Here is a 15,927-nt window from a genome sequence, read left to right on the forward strand (position 1 = left end):
AAAATTTACTATGCAGTTTGTCATTTTGTTTCCTTTGTTTTCCTTCACACTAATTTGCAAATACTTCAGAGTCCACAATATGACAGGCTATTGGAAAAAAACTGAAACAGAATTAATAAGTACTGGAATAATATTAAACCCGCGCAGGCTGTTAGAAGCCGGCTGCAACAAACCTCCTGGTGCATCAGATATCAATTAGCTTCCACCCGCCCTAAAAGGAAGCTTATTCCTACAGGAGCATATGAATAATTTAAAACACATGCCAGGCAGATTGAAAGAAAAACTGAAAGGGAGAAACGCTCCTTATTCTCTTACGCTTTAAATTTAACAAGGTGCGATACAGATGAGAACAGTTATAAAATATATCAGTCAACATATCAATTATAGGTGATATACAATGAAAATTAAAGAACAGTTCACTGAAAAAAATCAACTAGTAGCCACCACATGCGCTGTAATCAAATTAGGAGCCACGAGGCTTCAAGCTCCCTGGGAATTGAAATGAAAGAACACAAGAGATGGAACTGCACGATCTGCCAGAGATAAATATAATTAAAAAATAAATCTCTGTTATAATGACAAATCCTAAACTACTTATGCCGATAAGCAGTTGGATCTAATGCCTAGTGAAATCACTCGCTGCTACTCCTGTGAAGCAGAATAATAGGAAATGTTACTACAGCTGTGCTCTGTATACATACAGACTACTTGGTCGCAAACAGGCTTACACAGATTAACAGTGAGCCAAATTATACTTTGCACAAAACCTTTATGCTAGGTGTAAAGCTCTGACAACCAGGTGACAGAATTCTAGTGAAAGTGCAGAAAAGCCCATTGCTAAAATTAACTGCTGCAGTCCTACTGCAGATTTAGATTTCCATAATTCACACTGTCCAGCACTGCATTTTAAGGCGTTTGACTAGCTCTCCAGTCCCATGAAATCTCAAATATCTTCAACCGAAAGTCATTTAAAAGGTACTACTATGCATTAGAATCCTACAACTGTGCTTCAGCACTAAGTAGAACTACCTATACGGGTATATCTATAAAGATCAGTACATCTATAAAGCAGACTGAAGGACCCTGTATATGAAGGTGGATAGCGACAGGACAAGGGAGAATGGTCTTAAACTGAGACATGAGAGGTTTAGGTTGGATATTAGGAGGAAGTTTTTCACTCAGAGGGTGGTGACGCACTGAACAGGTTGCCCAAGGAGGCTGTGGATGCCCCATCCCTGGAGGCATTGAAGGCCAGGCTGGATGTGGCTCTGAGCAGCCTGGTCTGGTGGCTGGCGACCCTGCACATAGCAGGGGGGTTGAAACTAGATGAACACTGTGGTCCTTTTCAACCCAGGCCATTCTATGATTCTATGAAATTCAGTGTTACGAGTTCTGGCTCGTGACAGTGAACATAAACAGAACAAAACAAAGAGCAGCATTACTTATCAGCTGTGTTCATAGCTTTTTCTCCATAAGAAGAAGAGTAAACAAATTTAATGCAATGGAATCTGGTTCAGGCACTTTTAATTTAAGCATATGTTTATGAAACAGTGTGTGCTCAAAGATATTACATTTTTAAAATTTTTGTTTTTAAATGTAAATAATATATCTACTATACCTGATTTGTTTAGAAGAATTCCTGTAGTATAAAGAAAACTGTCCACTTTTAAGAATTGCTCTGGCACTGTCAGATAAGCTGTAACATTTGTAATATGGTGATCTGTTGGAAGCTTTATTAAGGATTTTTGAAACTGAACACTTGGTTGAGATTTGGCATCTGTAAAAGAGTAATATTTTGTCTTAGCAATGCTAAAAAATACATTTATTTCATTATTGCTCAGAAATACAGTGAGCACAACAGTCTTTTTTTTTTACTACTTTCTCCAAGGCTTGTATATTTCTAGTCTTGTATTGCCACAAAATTCTAGTCTTGGTATAGGTAATATCTATCTCCTCTTGTGAAAAGCAGTGCTTAGGTAGCCCCTGCTTAAGTGGCTTCCATTTCCATAGAAGATTAGCAAATATTGATAAATGAACACGAACTTGATAATGCTTTCTTCAATATACCATGAAACGCTTACCCTGTAGTACATAAACAATGAACTTACCAGACAGTTTTCCAGTGATTAGAACAGTATCTTCAAACAGCCATATATTGGCTTGACTTTGTGGGAATAATGAGAGCGTCACAGATGAGTATACTGTGGAAAGTGATAATATCTGTTATACTAAGCAACTGAAACAAAAAAAAACAACAGCTCTCTGACTCTGAAAGAATAGGGCAGTTGAAAAAGGAGCATATGAAGACTAAATAAATTACTCCTGCTGGCCAGAAGAGGAATTATGTTGGTTAGACATAATAGATAGACATAGACATAATACACCACAGACATGGTGTATGTTTGCTGTTGTATGTTTTCTATAGTATAGAAGTGTCTAGAGTTCTTAGAAGCATCCTGTTATTGTTTTCTAAATCTTAACTTATTCTTCCTCTTTAAGAAAAGGAAAACTTGGGAAGAAATGCTGCTGAAAAGAAGGTGTAACAAAAGGCTATGCCTGTTGTACTACACTCGAAGCACTGGCACAGCAGGAATCACTAGAGAAAATATGATTTTTATCAAAAATAAAAAATACATAAAAAGCCCTTTGCTATGTTTAAGTGAATAATTTCTCAGAGTACACTCACAGTGTTGCAGTACAACCTACTTAGAATTAACAAGGGCTCTTTTCACTTTCACAGTAATAAGAATTTGTGACAGATCTAACAGGTCATTCACCTTTACATCTGCACTGACAGGCACACCTCCCTCAACTGACTGCTGTCATTTGCACTTGACAGTAACTACATCGACTGCTGAGAAAAGGTACTTTAATTACCAATAGATACAGTTTAATAATAGGACAGTAAGAGGCTTACATACTTGGCATTCTCCCAGTCTTCCAAGGCAAAGGTGTTAACATGTAGCCATCTTTGTACGATACAATAGTTAAGCTTAATCCTAATTTATAGGGAACTTTTATTAATACTGCTCCGTTGTTTCCAGTGAGAGTAGAATTTGTCTTGGTGTAGTTAACAAACACTTCCACTACTGCTTGTGCCAGGTACTGATGACTGATGATGTCATTTACTTGAACCTTTAGCATGAACACCGATCCTATTAAGAGAAGAAAAAAGGAGATCATTATACTAGGAGATAATAATGTAGCTAAGGACCATAACTGAAACATTTAACTTAGTCCTACAGTTCATGCCTTATGTATTTATGCAGTGTATGGTCCATTCCTGTCCCACCACAGCTAAATTACTGCAGAAGGGAGGAAGAGTTGTAACACAAGGAAGCAAAAAACCTTGGGAATGGGATAGAGATGCCAGAGGTCATTGAAATAAAAAATGACAATCATTATCTAACAAAAAGCAACAACAGACACCTTCCCACATTAAGAAGCAATTCCTCCTGCTCTCACTTAAGCTTGAACAACACACATGTGACGGTGTGAGACCCAACGTACCCCGCAAGAACTCTGTGATATCACACTGACAGCTGTAGCTGGTCTTGCTAGCCAGGTGTAACCCTCAGCTTGACTCTCACTTTTAGAGATGCACCTTACATTTTTTTTTTTTTTTTAGAAACAGAAAAATTAAAATCCACAAACTGTGGGCCAACATCTTTTCTTACATGTACGAAGTTCTTAAACACTCACCAAATGCATTTAGACTGTTTAATCTCTCTCGTTAGATCTACCCCTCTGGTCTGGTTTTCACCTTTCAGTATCACACTTTCTAAATAGCATTTTTCTATTGCTGACTACTCAGCCTGACACTCCTCTAGGATACCAGGTGTCTTGTGGAGATGATGATCATAATGACTGAGCAATATACTGAAAGCATTAAGTCCACCTGAATTACGTTCAATTTAATCTGCTGCCTTGGCTGTAACTGAGCTACCAGGGAATCTTTCCTCAGAGAGCAGGTACATGAAAGTGAACCAGAAGAAAGAAATTCATATTACTTTAGTAAAGTTCTCAGCATAAATTCAAGTACCTACAGACCACTGTTAAAGCAAGTTGTGCCACCAAATGACATCAATTCCCCAAGATTTTGGGTACAGAATTATTACTACTCAAGAGCACTGCACTCCTACTACACAAGTACTATCGAATACATTAATTACCAATATCTGTTTCTGCTCAAGTTATTTGTCAAGCTAAGTTTCCTCGAAATTTCTCAACACAAAAATAGACTCAATTTCATTATGTTGTCTCCCCTATAATCAAGATCGACATCGCACCACAAGATTACCACCACTGACCTTGATTTAATTCAAAAGGTCTTGAGAAGCCGACTGCTATCTATCCAACAAGACAGTATGCAAGGAAAACATCTAACTGAGGTCTCTGTGAAGTAAGTATTGGCTAACGTCTATTGTATGCATGGAGCACACTATATGGTCATGCACAGAAGCTATACTTTATCACTCAGTTTACTACTACTTCTCAAGTGTAGCAACAAACCTTAGAGCTTTGCCAGTCTGATCCTCTAGGACATTACAGAGCAATCCACATCTTCCTCTGAAAATTACTGTCTACTTAAAGGAAAGATAAAATGGTACTCAAACATATTTATAGAATTAAAAAACAATGAACTTAGAATGTTGCTGTCATTTCTTATTCACAGCTTTTCTCAATTAAGATTGCTTTTAATTTGTTGTTGAGAAAGGATTTTTAAATCCTGTACTGATTAGATATATACGTGCCAACAAACCAAATGATGACGACTCAGCAGATCCTTCAACATTGGTCCAGTCACACACGTCCTAGCATCATTTCAGGGGTTCCTGAAACTTGGAAGACAGACAGTTTGCCCTCAGCAATGACTGCTGAAACAGCCACTAAATAGGGAAAGCAGCTGTGTCCAACATTCTGATCCTGTTGCCAGAAACCTTTTGTTAAACAGTACTAAAATATGTAATAAAATCACTAGCAAGGAACTGAAGCTCATGCCAGCAGGAATGAATTTTGTTTACCTGGAACAAAATGGTATTTTAGCAGCTAGAATCAGGTCATTAGAGAAAGGATCCTATCATTAACAGCTTGATGCAGTCAAAAAAATTGAAACCTACAGTGTTCAAACTTCTGACATCTTCCAATTGTATCAATGTTTTTATTGGTGTTTCCATTTCCTACTATCAAATCAAAATAAATAAAAATACAGGGAATCACGACATCCCTCCTCCAGCAGTTTATACATTCAAAGGTATTCTTATGCAAGAATATGACTTCCTCTCATTTCCTTCAGTTACAGCCATGTTAAAATCCACTTCTCCAGACAGTTTTGACTGAAACAAGACACTGCAGAATCCCTCAGCAAAAGCCAGAGCTTTCCTGCTCCCCCAGCCACATTTCACTGTTGCACGGATGGAGCTGGCTGTACCACGGCACCCCGCAGCAGGGCAGCAACAACAGCCCACTTATAAGCAAAACAACGCTTTGGTTCTCAGAGCTCAGACTGTACGCACATCGGTGGTGCAGCGCCCCTGACTGACCTATTCCTTTCCAAACCTGACTCCCATCTCTGGACCAACTCTCTTCCCAAATGCCTCACATACATTTAGTGTGCAAACCTATCAGCATATTTAACAGCACTGAGTTATTAACGACATTACTTAAACATTCATGATACCTCAGTGTTGAGGATCTTTTCCTCTATCAAAGATCTTCGCGTGCAAATCCTCAAGATTGTTCAATGTTGTTTTTTTTTACATCACAATAATACATAGTGAACAAGGTATTATGCAAAACAAAAGGAGGTGCTGGTTAACTATTTCACAAAACCCAAATTCATACGTTTAAGAACTTCCTGAACTCGTGCTGCTTTCTGCTCACTACCACTTGCCGAACACAAGTGGGTCAGCTCTATCTCAGTATTAAATAGATTTGACAGAACTCCCACAGTCAGAAAAAAGAACTCAGTCTGTGCTAATTTGATTTGTGCTGCCTCCGAGGAATAGAGATTTGTCTCTTGGCAAGCTCACTGAAAATGCCAGCTTTAAGACATTTAAACACTTGCTGATAAATGTTCATACAAATGTAGGAGTTAATTAGAAAAAGGGAAACAATGCCTTCTACCACACTTAGTATGCTTCAGAAACGCCACAGTCAATAAATGACACCTCACACTGAGCAACAGCACTTAGTGCCTGGGATTTGGCTTCACATCACTATCCTAATCCATAAATCATATCACAGTATTAAGCCCAAGAAATACTTTGTACCCAGCTCTCAATTCCAAGCATAACAGTGTAAAGAAAAATCTGCCTTCGTAATAGCCTGATTTAATCTGTTAATCCTTCACCTGCAGATAAACATGTTACCTGGTTGCTGTATTCATCTGTGGGCCTGGCTGTCCCACTGCAGCCCCAGATCCAATGCCCAAAGCCAAGGAGTGCTGAAACTCAAAATCTTCCTGCACCCCGGGACAGCCTGGAAGACACCCCTACACACTGTGAGCCCCAGCCCGATTCCCTTTCCCCATCTCTCACCAATTTCATACACTGAGAAAGGTTCTAAGCCTCCTGCCTGGCTGTTACCCTTCTCAGGCACACAGACAACTATCCAATTAAGCAATTACCTTACGGAGTGGAAGGAACGGGAATTACTGTCATATTATGTATTAGTTCCTTTCTTGAGAAGAGACTTTCCTCATCCTTGCCTAGAGAATGCTTAATCTAATGCCAGAAAAGTCCTAAAATGACATGGACTTAAATGCGTTTTATGGAAACTGCCAGCACTCCCTGGCTCTCAGCTAATGAGAGGAATAAAACACGTGCTGTGCAATTTGCTTGACCTTAACTTAGTGAACAGTTATTTTTCCTCTCTCTTATATTCATATACCACCATATTTTTTGGCTTAAGGTAATTAAGGATATGAAAGGTGCACTGATCTGTGAAGAAGCAATCCCATGTGTTCTAAGAATATCAGCCTGTGCAATCCACTGCAACACTTCATGCGTAGCACCAGCGAAAAAAAGTCAACGAAATGCAACCTACACATACCTGGCTTTAGTAAAAAGGTTATGTGGAAACCTTTTGTTGTGCATTACGGTGCGATGCGCTGAGAGTGCAGATGTTACTGCCCTGCACAGTGCATTACAATGAGCTTAGTGATGGCCCCTAACCTCTGCTAACTATTTCATGGTAATATTCTGCTGGTTAGTGTCAGACCCATTATGCTTCATGCTATCACGCTTCATAGCTATCAAGTAACCTGCAAGTCTGATTAATAACCGCTACATCCCAACATAGGCTTCCTTTGCTATCAGTGCTTTCCTGCTCCCACACAGCCTTCTATAGACTCAGCACACAGATGGGTCTGTACACATAAAAAGTCATTCCTAACTCTACGCAAGCAGTTCTACCTATTCCTAGCTGGTAACAGAACATCTCAATCAGTAACTAATTATGGGATTCTTTACAAAAGATGTATGTGCGATAGTTACATGATACTCCCCTGCTTTAAAATAATAGCACAAAAAAAAAAAGAAAACTGCTTTGCTTTGCTTTTGTGCATTTAGATACTAACAACAAACAGACATCCTACCTGACCAGAAAGGACAAACAGTGGACAGCCAGCTGACAAGGGTTCATTCTTGCCCTGGAGGACAGGATGGAGCACATCTCTGCAGGACCACTCTGAGCATCACAGCCTCCAGGCAGCCAGCAGACAGGCAGGGAACAACCAGGCAGCGGGTGGGAAAAGAAGTGCATGCATAAGGGCAGACCTGGGTTGCAGCCACAGATAAGAGCTGCCCATGTTTAATTTGATCTTCAAGCAAAGCAGCCGCATGGTGACTCTAATTTTAAAGCAAGCGTGGACTGCTCCTTGAAACACCATTTGGATAAAGAACCTATTGGCATTTCAGTTTTATTTATCAGCGATGCTGCTCAGTGGCATTCAACTATAAATAGAGACATACAGAGAACTGCTTTTAGGCGATGTAAAGGCCCTATTAAAAATGAAGTGCAAAGTAAATCGGAGCCCAGAGCTAATCAGCATCTGCTCCACTTGAACACAAACAGCAAATTCCACGAAGGCAGGACCGTAACATCTATACAGTGCAGTTCCATAGTTTAGCACCACTTTAAGAATATGCTTTAATGCAAAATTGAACATGAAGGTGTACAGTGACAAGAGCAAAAAAGTATGCAGTGGAGCTGAACACATGACTGACTTCCAAGGACAAAGCAGCAGAGCGGGGTCTGGAAAAGTAGGACACCGCAGCATTCACATTGCCCTATTTCTGGTCAACCAATTTCCACAGAAGCCATCAACAAAATCCCAATTATGAAGGAGCTAAGGCCAGATCCTGAGGGGAACAGCAGTGCCTTTCACAGAGAAAGGCATTCGCATTCATTTTTATGGCAGATGTAGTTTAACCCATTCCAGTCAAATCTAGACATCACTGACATACACTTCATATTCAAGAAAAACTGAGACAGATAAACCTGGAGAAAAATCGAATTCACCATTGCTTAAGTGTGGATTTGAAATGCCTTCCACTACTTCAGTGAGCTATTACCAGTCTAAAGAAAATTACTGCTGCTGTCATCCGAAAGACTTTCAAACACTGAATTTTACAATGACTTCAAATGCAGCACTATTTCAGAGAGTTTCCTTGCTTCTGTAACATATGCTATGCTGAGCACATACAGACCACAGTGTTGGAGTCTTTAAGCATCTGCAAATTTCTAGGAAGAAAATGGCAGTTATTTACTGCAAGTTCATTCATGTCGACACGTGCATTATTTCATCACACACTGCAGTGTCTGTGTGGCCCTTCTTTCTACCTTACCTGGGCAAAACAGAAAGAGAACTTCAGAAAACATTTTGCTCACCAGCTTGATTTCCCAGTTCCACATGAAGACCAGATGACACCTTTTGAAACAATTGCATGTTTGCTTTTAAGAGCTGAGCACAGCAGCAATGTGGGAGAGAGATGAATGTACCCTCTGTTATCTCTAACAGCAGCATCCCATCCGCTCCTGCTCATTCATTGTTCTGAAAATGAGCCTTATGAATTCTCCATTTGCAATGCTGCCTACTTTTCTTTGAGGACATCTGCTCAGTCTCCTCCATTCCATCCTGGGGCCATTTGTGGGACGACTCCGCGTCATATTTCAGCCTGTGGAAGGCTGGAACTATGGAAAATGACCCTTACTTCTCCTAAGATGGCCTTCTGCAAGTTTCATCAGCTTTAAAAAAGTGACAGTTACATAACATCAGATGAACTGAATCAAGCCTGCCAGAATGAGCACTTCAAATGGAGAGCACAAATCTAGCAGACTGAACAGCTACATGGGGCTGCCCATGGCAAATTAACACACGTCCAAAACAAGCATCAAGGTCCAAGGTCAATTGGTAGGTCAGAGAATAATTAGTCATCTGGCTCAAAACTGACCCAAAATCCAGTTTTATCTTTTAATAAAACTCCACCAGATAGGATGGAAAATCTGATTACCTACTGAAATAAGAAAGACTTCTTTTAAAAGTTAGGTGTTTTACAGATAGGAATACAGTCTATTTCACTTCTAAAGGAGATTTTAGCAGTGAAGAAGTAATAAAACCATTACACCACTTAAGGAATAGACTTTGTTCTCAGTTATACATCCTAACTTTTTTCCAGCAGAGTTATTCATAGACTTAGCAGCATATCTTCACATAACAATTAGCACTGAATATTTACCGATGCTTCTACAAAAAAATGTTCTTCACTGAATTCATTTACCTACAACAAATTTTGTTTCACTTAAAAACAGAATAATTCTTCATTTTCCCTTCACACCAACACCGTACTTCTATGTTTTATATTGTATAGGCATGCATGTGTATACGCAAACAGAAATCTTAAGCCAAAAAGATGAAATGAGGGTTTGTCGCAGCTTGGGGCAGGGGTTCTCTGTGTACGTTTCTGTGTGTATGTTTTGTTTTTAAAGCAGGAGGTCAAGAGGATGACATCGTTTTCTGAATGGAAATGTTGCCCTCAAATAGATTTCAAATTATGCCTCATCAGAGCTTAGACACTCATGCAGTCCCCAAAATACTGAACAGTCGCCGGGTCAGCATCAATCAATGAACTCATCTGCCTACAGCTTTTGGATCAGGTGACTCCAAATTCAGAAGGAACTTAAAAAAAAATGGAATTTATTCAGCACTAAGCAGAGCCAACATTCTACACTGGCACGCTTTAGCTGTCATATTTTGATAGGGAATATAGTTGCCTAACGTAGGGAAATTCTTCATAGAACTGAAAGACTTTGGAAATCCCAGTATGTATTAAGTCGACATGCCATATCAATCCAGCTATTTTCTTGCATGATATGCACTTATACAAATACAGATTGCAGGCTTACCTTGAGTTCACACCAAAAGAAAAATTACCACATATCAAACACAGAAGCTTTTAGTGCTTGTAATCATTGCATTGGGTTTTATATATAATTTGGTAGTTTCTGTAATACTTTGTAACATACGAAATGTATTACATTTTATGCAATACGGTATTTTATTTTATGGTATTAAGCAAGCAGTAATTTGTAAATAAAAAAGAGGACTGACAGAACTATCACCAAAGCAGACCTATCAAAAATTTTTAAGCATTAAGAAAGATTAACTACTTCAATACCGTGATCTGGAGACAGAGTGAGAAATCCATACCGTTGCATAGGCATATTAACATGCCATCTTCTTCTATTTTCATCTGTTGTGTACAAAAGCGGACTTATTAATTACTTAAAAAAAACAACCCTCACAACTGATATCTGAGTAACAGCACTGTAAGTGGTTATAGGTCCAACCGAGATCTCAGACCGAACACACAGCTATACTGATCAAAAGCGCCATATTCATGCCATAGTTGTTGACAAGAACCAAATATTGACAAAACCAAGCCCCTGGAAAACCTATAAAATAAACCAGATCATTATAGGCTGCATCTTCCACGATTACTAATGCATAATCAATAAACACCTTCCAGGAATGATCATGGTTGTTAAAACCATGCAAGAATGTCATCAGGCTAATCCATAAAGCTGCTAACAACCCACTGATCTATCCAATGGGAGTATATCCCCAAACGCTTTCAATTGCAATTATTAATATACATAAAACAGGAGAAAACAAGCATTTCACTTCAAATGTTTTTATTGGCTACCTGAGTGGGAGCTAAGAAATTCAGATATAAAAGCAGCTACACAATTGGTATATGATTGGTTTATTTCTGTATGATTTTAACACTGCTGCTGTATGTGGAGCTCAATAAAAAAAAGGCACTGCACTCATTGGGTAAGTAGCTGAATGTCCCTTCCTCCCTGCTGCCGGATGCCTTCTCCGTTCAACTTACATACTGACATCAGGATGTTTCGCCACCCAAGACTTAACATGTCAGCTCACAGGATACAATAAGCCAGAATTCTCATATCAACTTCTATTTCATAAATTCTACTGCATTGGTATACTTGCATAATAACAATTTCAGTAACATTCAAAATAAACACATACTAGTGATGCTGCAACGATTACAATTACCATAGCAACTTTGCATCTTTATTGGCTGCTATTTTGTTGCATCAGCCAGCCTGGCTGTCAGAAGGGTGGTTACTATGGAAGCTGGGAATTCACCTCCTGGAGCAAAGCAGATGGGCAGATGCGACAAATCGCTGTGGTCTGCAGAGCTCCACTTCTTTAGGATTAATTTCTTCATTTTAAGTAACTCATTCTGTAATGTTACCTAGGGAAGATAGGTCATGAGTATGCAGTAGCTCAGAAGCTACCGTAAGTTTTCTGATCTCAGTTTACTCAGTTGCTGACAGTAAATCTGTGATGCTCTTCTCTCATTTCTTGAACGACTGCCTGTATCATTTACCTTGCATCAGAACTGAGGGAATGAAAAAGACTGACTATTGCAATTCACAGTTCCTTACACGGTATTGAGCAGAAAGCGCAGAAGGAAACATCAAATTCTGCATAACAGCTTATTTCAACTACCATGCCTTAAATTCCCACACTACGTTTTATACCCAGAAATAAAAAAGTAAAAACCCATCAGCAAATAGCTACTGTGTGATAAGCAAACACCACGCATTTCCTGACATCGACAATCAAACCACTGTTACATAGACATAACAATTCATACAGCACCATCTCTTTGATGAAATGATACCATTTCCTACAGAAAATTTCCAATGATTTGTCCATCCTGCCCCTTAATGGTCCACATCTTTGGACAGACGAAGATTCCAGTAGCCGTAAAGCATCAGGCACCTTACTTGAACCTCGTAGGTTAGGGGCCAGATTTATCTCAAGTATTCAGGAGTTGTGGTTAGTAAGAACTAGCTGGTAAAAGACCTGTACAAGTTCAAGCATCCTCTTAATTTAACAGAGAATGAAAAAAAATGCACAGGAAAACAAAGCAATACCCTCTTCAAACATGACATTTAATGCCCTACGGGTTTGAACTTAAGACAGACATGCCTGTACAAACTCACAGCGGAATAGCATAACCTACAAGCCAGTAACTCAAACATCAATTCATTTCACTCCGGAATTGCAAGGGAAAATTACTGATGCTTTCAATGACACCATTCAATAACGCACCGGTCACCTCTCTTGGCTGAAAACACTTCTCTTCCCTGAAAACTGCAAGAGCACATGCACACCTTCTCCTTGGAGAAAGATATTTGCACTGTTCACCTTTTCTTAAGGGAAAAGGTCCCCCAACCCCTCAGTAAGTAGAAGGCCACTCCGTAGAGATGCATATGGAGAAAATGCCAAGTTTACAAGCCAGTGTCTCCTCAATGAAGTCCTGTCCACATCGGGGAGGACTTAAAGGCAGTAGATAGGAAATGCATATCGCAGCAACAAAACAAGCACCCAATAAGCCACTCTCTCTTTCATATGAGTTTTAATAAAGCTGAGTTTCCCAAACTGAATTATTAAATACCACAACAATAAATAAGATACTTCTAGAAATGCGATTGCAGATGATGCCAAAGATTAACGGTTTGTGATAGTTAATTTCATAAAGTGAAATTTCACAGATGTCAAAAGAGATCTTGGAGTAATAGCTCCCAAATCAGATCACCTATAAAGCTGCAACAGCCCCCACAATATAGCCATAAAGCTGCCATCAAGTCCCCACAACAGTACACCGCTTCCACACACCGCAATGCCGCCCAGCTAAGGGCTGACACCGAGTGCACAAACAATGCGGCCATCGCCACTTGGAATCATTATCGCCTCACCACAGCTCAGCACAGGATAAAGCGCTCCAGGGCCCAGCTTAGGGACAGCTGTTTGAGATGGACATGCAATTATCTGCCCCCCAGCTGCGTCCCCGGCACAAACACCCGGAGACAAACAAGTTCTCCCCGCACAGCAAGTAGCTGAATTCCTGTAGGGAGTAATTGGAGAACAACTTAGCGCCATGGAAACCACTCTGAGATGATGAAAAGGGTTTTATTGACACCAAGACTGAAAATGGGACATGGGCGTTCTCCCCAGAAGGCTCAGATTCACCCAGCACCTGTAACACGGGGACAGCTTTCGCAAGGCTGACAAAGTTCCAACTTCATGGGTAGAAAGGGATCCACTTAGCCCTTTCCGAGACTATCTGTCCCATGAAATTAAACTCCATCAATCTGAGGTACTACAGCACAGGGACAGGTTTCCCATGTTGAGCTTAGAAAAAGGGAGAAATGAAAAGGAATCTGACAACTAATTAAAAAGCCAACAGACACAACGATCTTTTGCCCAACACCAAAAAAACAGTGCAATATTTTCACCAGTATTTTGCTGGGTCTCTGTTTCAGTCAATTTCATTACAGAATGTTCTCAGTGTCTGTGGTCTGTAATCCAAAGAAAACCTCTCCAGTGAGAGTATACATTTTCTCCCTTACTTTCACAAGCAATGAATTAAGCTCCTGCTATATTTATTACAGAGCGTAATTTGTTATTAACAGCTTCTACTGTTCCTAACGTGCTCAAATGATGTTCTGCATTCACCCAGCATAAAAACACTGATTTCTCCTGGTCAGCCACTTCATGAAAGATGTCAGAAAAGAAAAAATATTTTCCAGAACGCCATTAAGAAGCTTTTCTTAATTCCATTAACGTCTGTAACAGTTCAAAGGGGCAGGCATCACCTCATTCATTCCAGCACAGAGCCCTGTATCTTCCACTGCCCTGACATCACCGACGTTTTCCCCAGCTCAGCTCACATTAGTGCAGGCAAATCATCACAGGCAAATTCTGAACCAGCTTTACAACACCATCAAAAATTACTTACAGGAGAACGTTCCAATTAGCTGCATTTGGGAACATTGCCCATGTAAGTCGATAATGATAATTAATAATAAATAAATTTGGTGCCTGGCCAGATTTCACAACCCAAGAAATACTCATCAGGAGGCAGGAAGGCCATACTGCACACTGCTATCGATTTCAACAGACTGAGCCAACAGTACGCAGAGCATTTAGAGAACAGCCCCAAATCCTGCAGCAGAGGATGTAATCCCACCTTCTAATACGTAGGCAGTAGGGGAAAAGAATCTACCCCAAAAATGAAATACATGGGAGAACACCAAAGGCATGCTGCATTGCATCAGCAGCAGCATAGCAAGCAAAGTAATTCAGTCTTTTTATTGCATCTAGAAACAGCATTTGTTACATTTGGGGGCTGCTTTAGAAAAGAGAAGAAAGCCATTCAGCAGAGGAGAAGCGAAAGCAAGATGGTCAGGAGGCAGGAGCACAAGTCAGCGAGGAGAAATTATGGGAACCAGGCTTGGCTAACCTCACAAAGGAAAGGCTTGAGGGGACCTAAATGAGTCTCCCTGTAGCCAAGGATTTGCCAAGATGACAGCCGTATTATGGCTGTGGTGGGTGGCAGGAGAACAACAGAGACTGAAGGAAAGGATCTGACTGGATGTGAGGAAATTATTTTGCTTTCTGCAAATAAGAAATCTTCGCAATAAATTTTCCTGAGTGGTTTCAGAATCCCTATTCTTGCAAGGCCTGACAGGAAAATGCCCCAGGCCCCTGCTCTGAACCCAGCATCAACCCTGCTTTAAGCAGGAGGTTGGACGCAGAGCTCCTCGCCCTTTGCCTGATCGCTTGATGCTTGCAGGTCCTCACAGTTCATCAGTTACTTCAAAAATCACAGAAAACATTGCAAAGAGAAAAACAAACAAACTCCAACAAAGCGCAAAGGTGCTTCTGCTGCTACTTCAACACACTTATAGTGGGCCTGCCTCCTTGTTTGAGGGGAACAGAAGCACCTGACAGTTTGCAGCTCAGAGCTTGATGCCAGTTGTACAGATAAGGAAACGGGACGAAAAGATGAAATATGCTCAGCATGATCGTACTGCAACTCGCTGTCAGTGAAAACAGACAAACAGACGCTGATGATTTTGAAAGGAAAAGCCTTCAGTTTGACTAATGTAAGGATTGATTGGACCTGCAGATAAAATCACCTGCAGCTGCATGCACACTCCAGTGGGAAAGCTCAATAACAGAACGTAGGTTAAAAAAAACCCAAAACTGGTGACAAATAGAAGTAAAAGACAGGTGGACCACAGGAAAACATTGCAGAGGAAGCAGATGAACTATTACCGACCATGTAGAAACTTAAGCAGCTAGATCTAATTCTTTTCTGTAGAACAGGCCGTGTGCTAACAGGTCAGTGCACCAATTTATCTGGCTACAACTCCATCGCTCTCAGCCAAAGCACTCAAGCAAATGCTCAGATCCATGGGCTGAAGCACACACTAATCAAACCACACTGTACAGACCTCACGGCTCTTTTGGGGTGCACTGCTCATGTCGATAGTGCATTTCAATGTGAGTACACTGTTCTGTGTCCTAATGCACATGGCTCA

General features: G+C 40.3%; 1 protein-coding gene across 3 annotated transcripts in view; it reads right to left on the reverse strand.

Moving 5' to 3' along the window:
- Window positions 1-15,927, reverse strand: part of FAM171B (family with sequence similarity 171 member B) — a 36,687-nt gene that overhangs the window by 13,105 nt on the left and 7,655 nt on the right. For all 3 annotated transcript variants that reach the window (XM_421851.7, XM_040704056.2, XM_040704055.1), the window contains exons 2-4: window positions 2,922-3,155; window positions 2,109-2,201; window positions 1,619-1,777 (exon numbers count right to left, since the gene is read on the reverse strand). In XM_421851.7, coding sequence (XP_421851.5) covers window positions 1,619-1,777; window positions 2,109-2,201; window positions 2,922-3,155 — 486 coding nt within the window. The remainder of the gene's footprint in view (window positions 1-1,618; window positions 1,778-2,108; window positions 2,202-2,921; window positions 3,156-15,927) is intronic.

The sequence above is a fragment of the Gallus gallus genome, chromosome 7 (assembly GCF_016699485.2).
Source record: "Gallus gallus isolate bGalGal1 chromosome 7, bGalGal1.mat.broiler.GRCg7b, whole genome shotgun sequence".
In the NCBI taxonomy this organism is placed as follows: domain Eukaryota; kingdom Metazoa; phylum Chordata; class Aves; order Galliformes; family Phasianidae; genus Gallus; species Gallus gallus.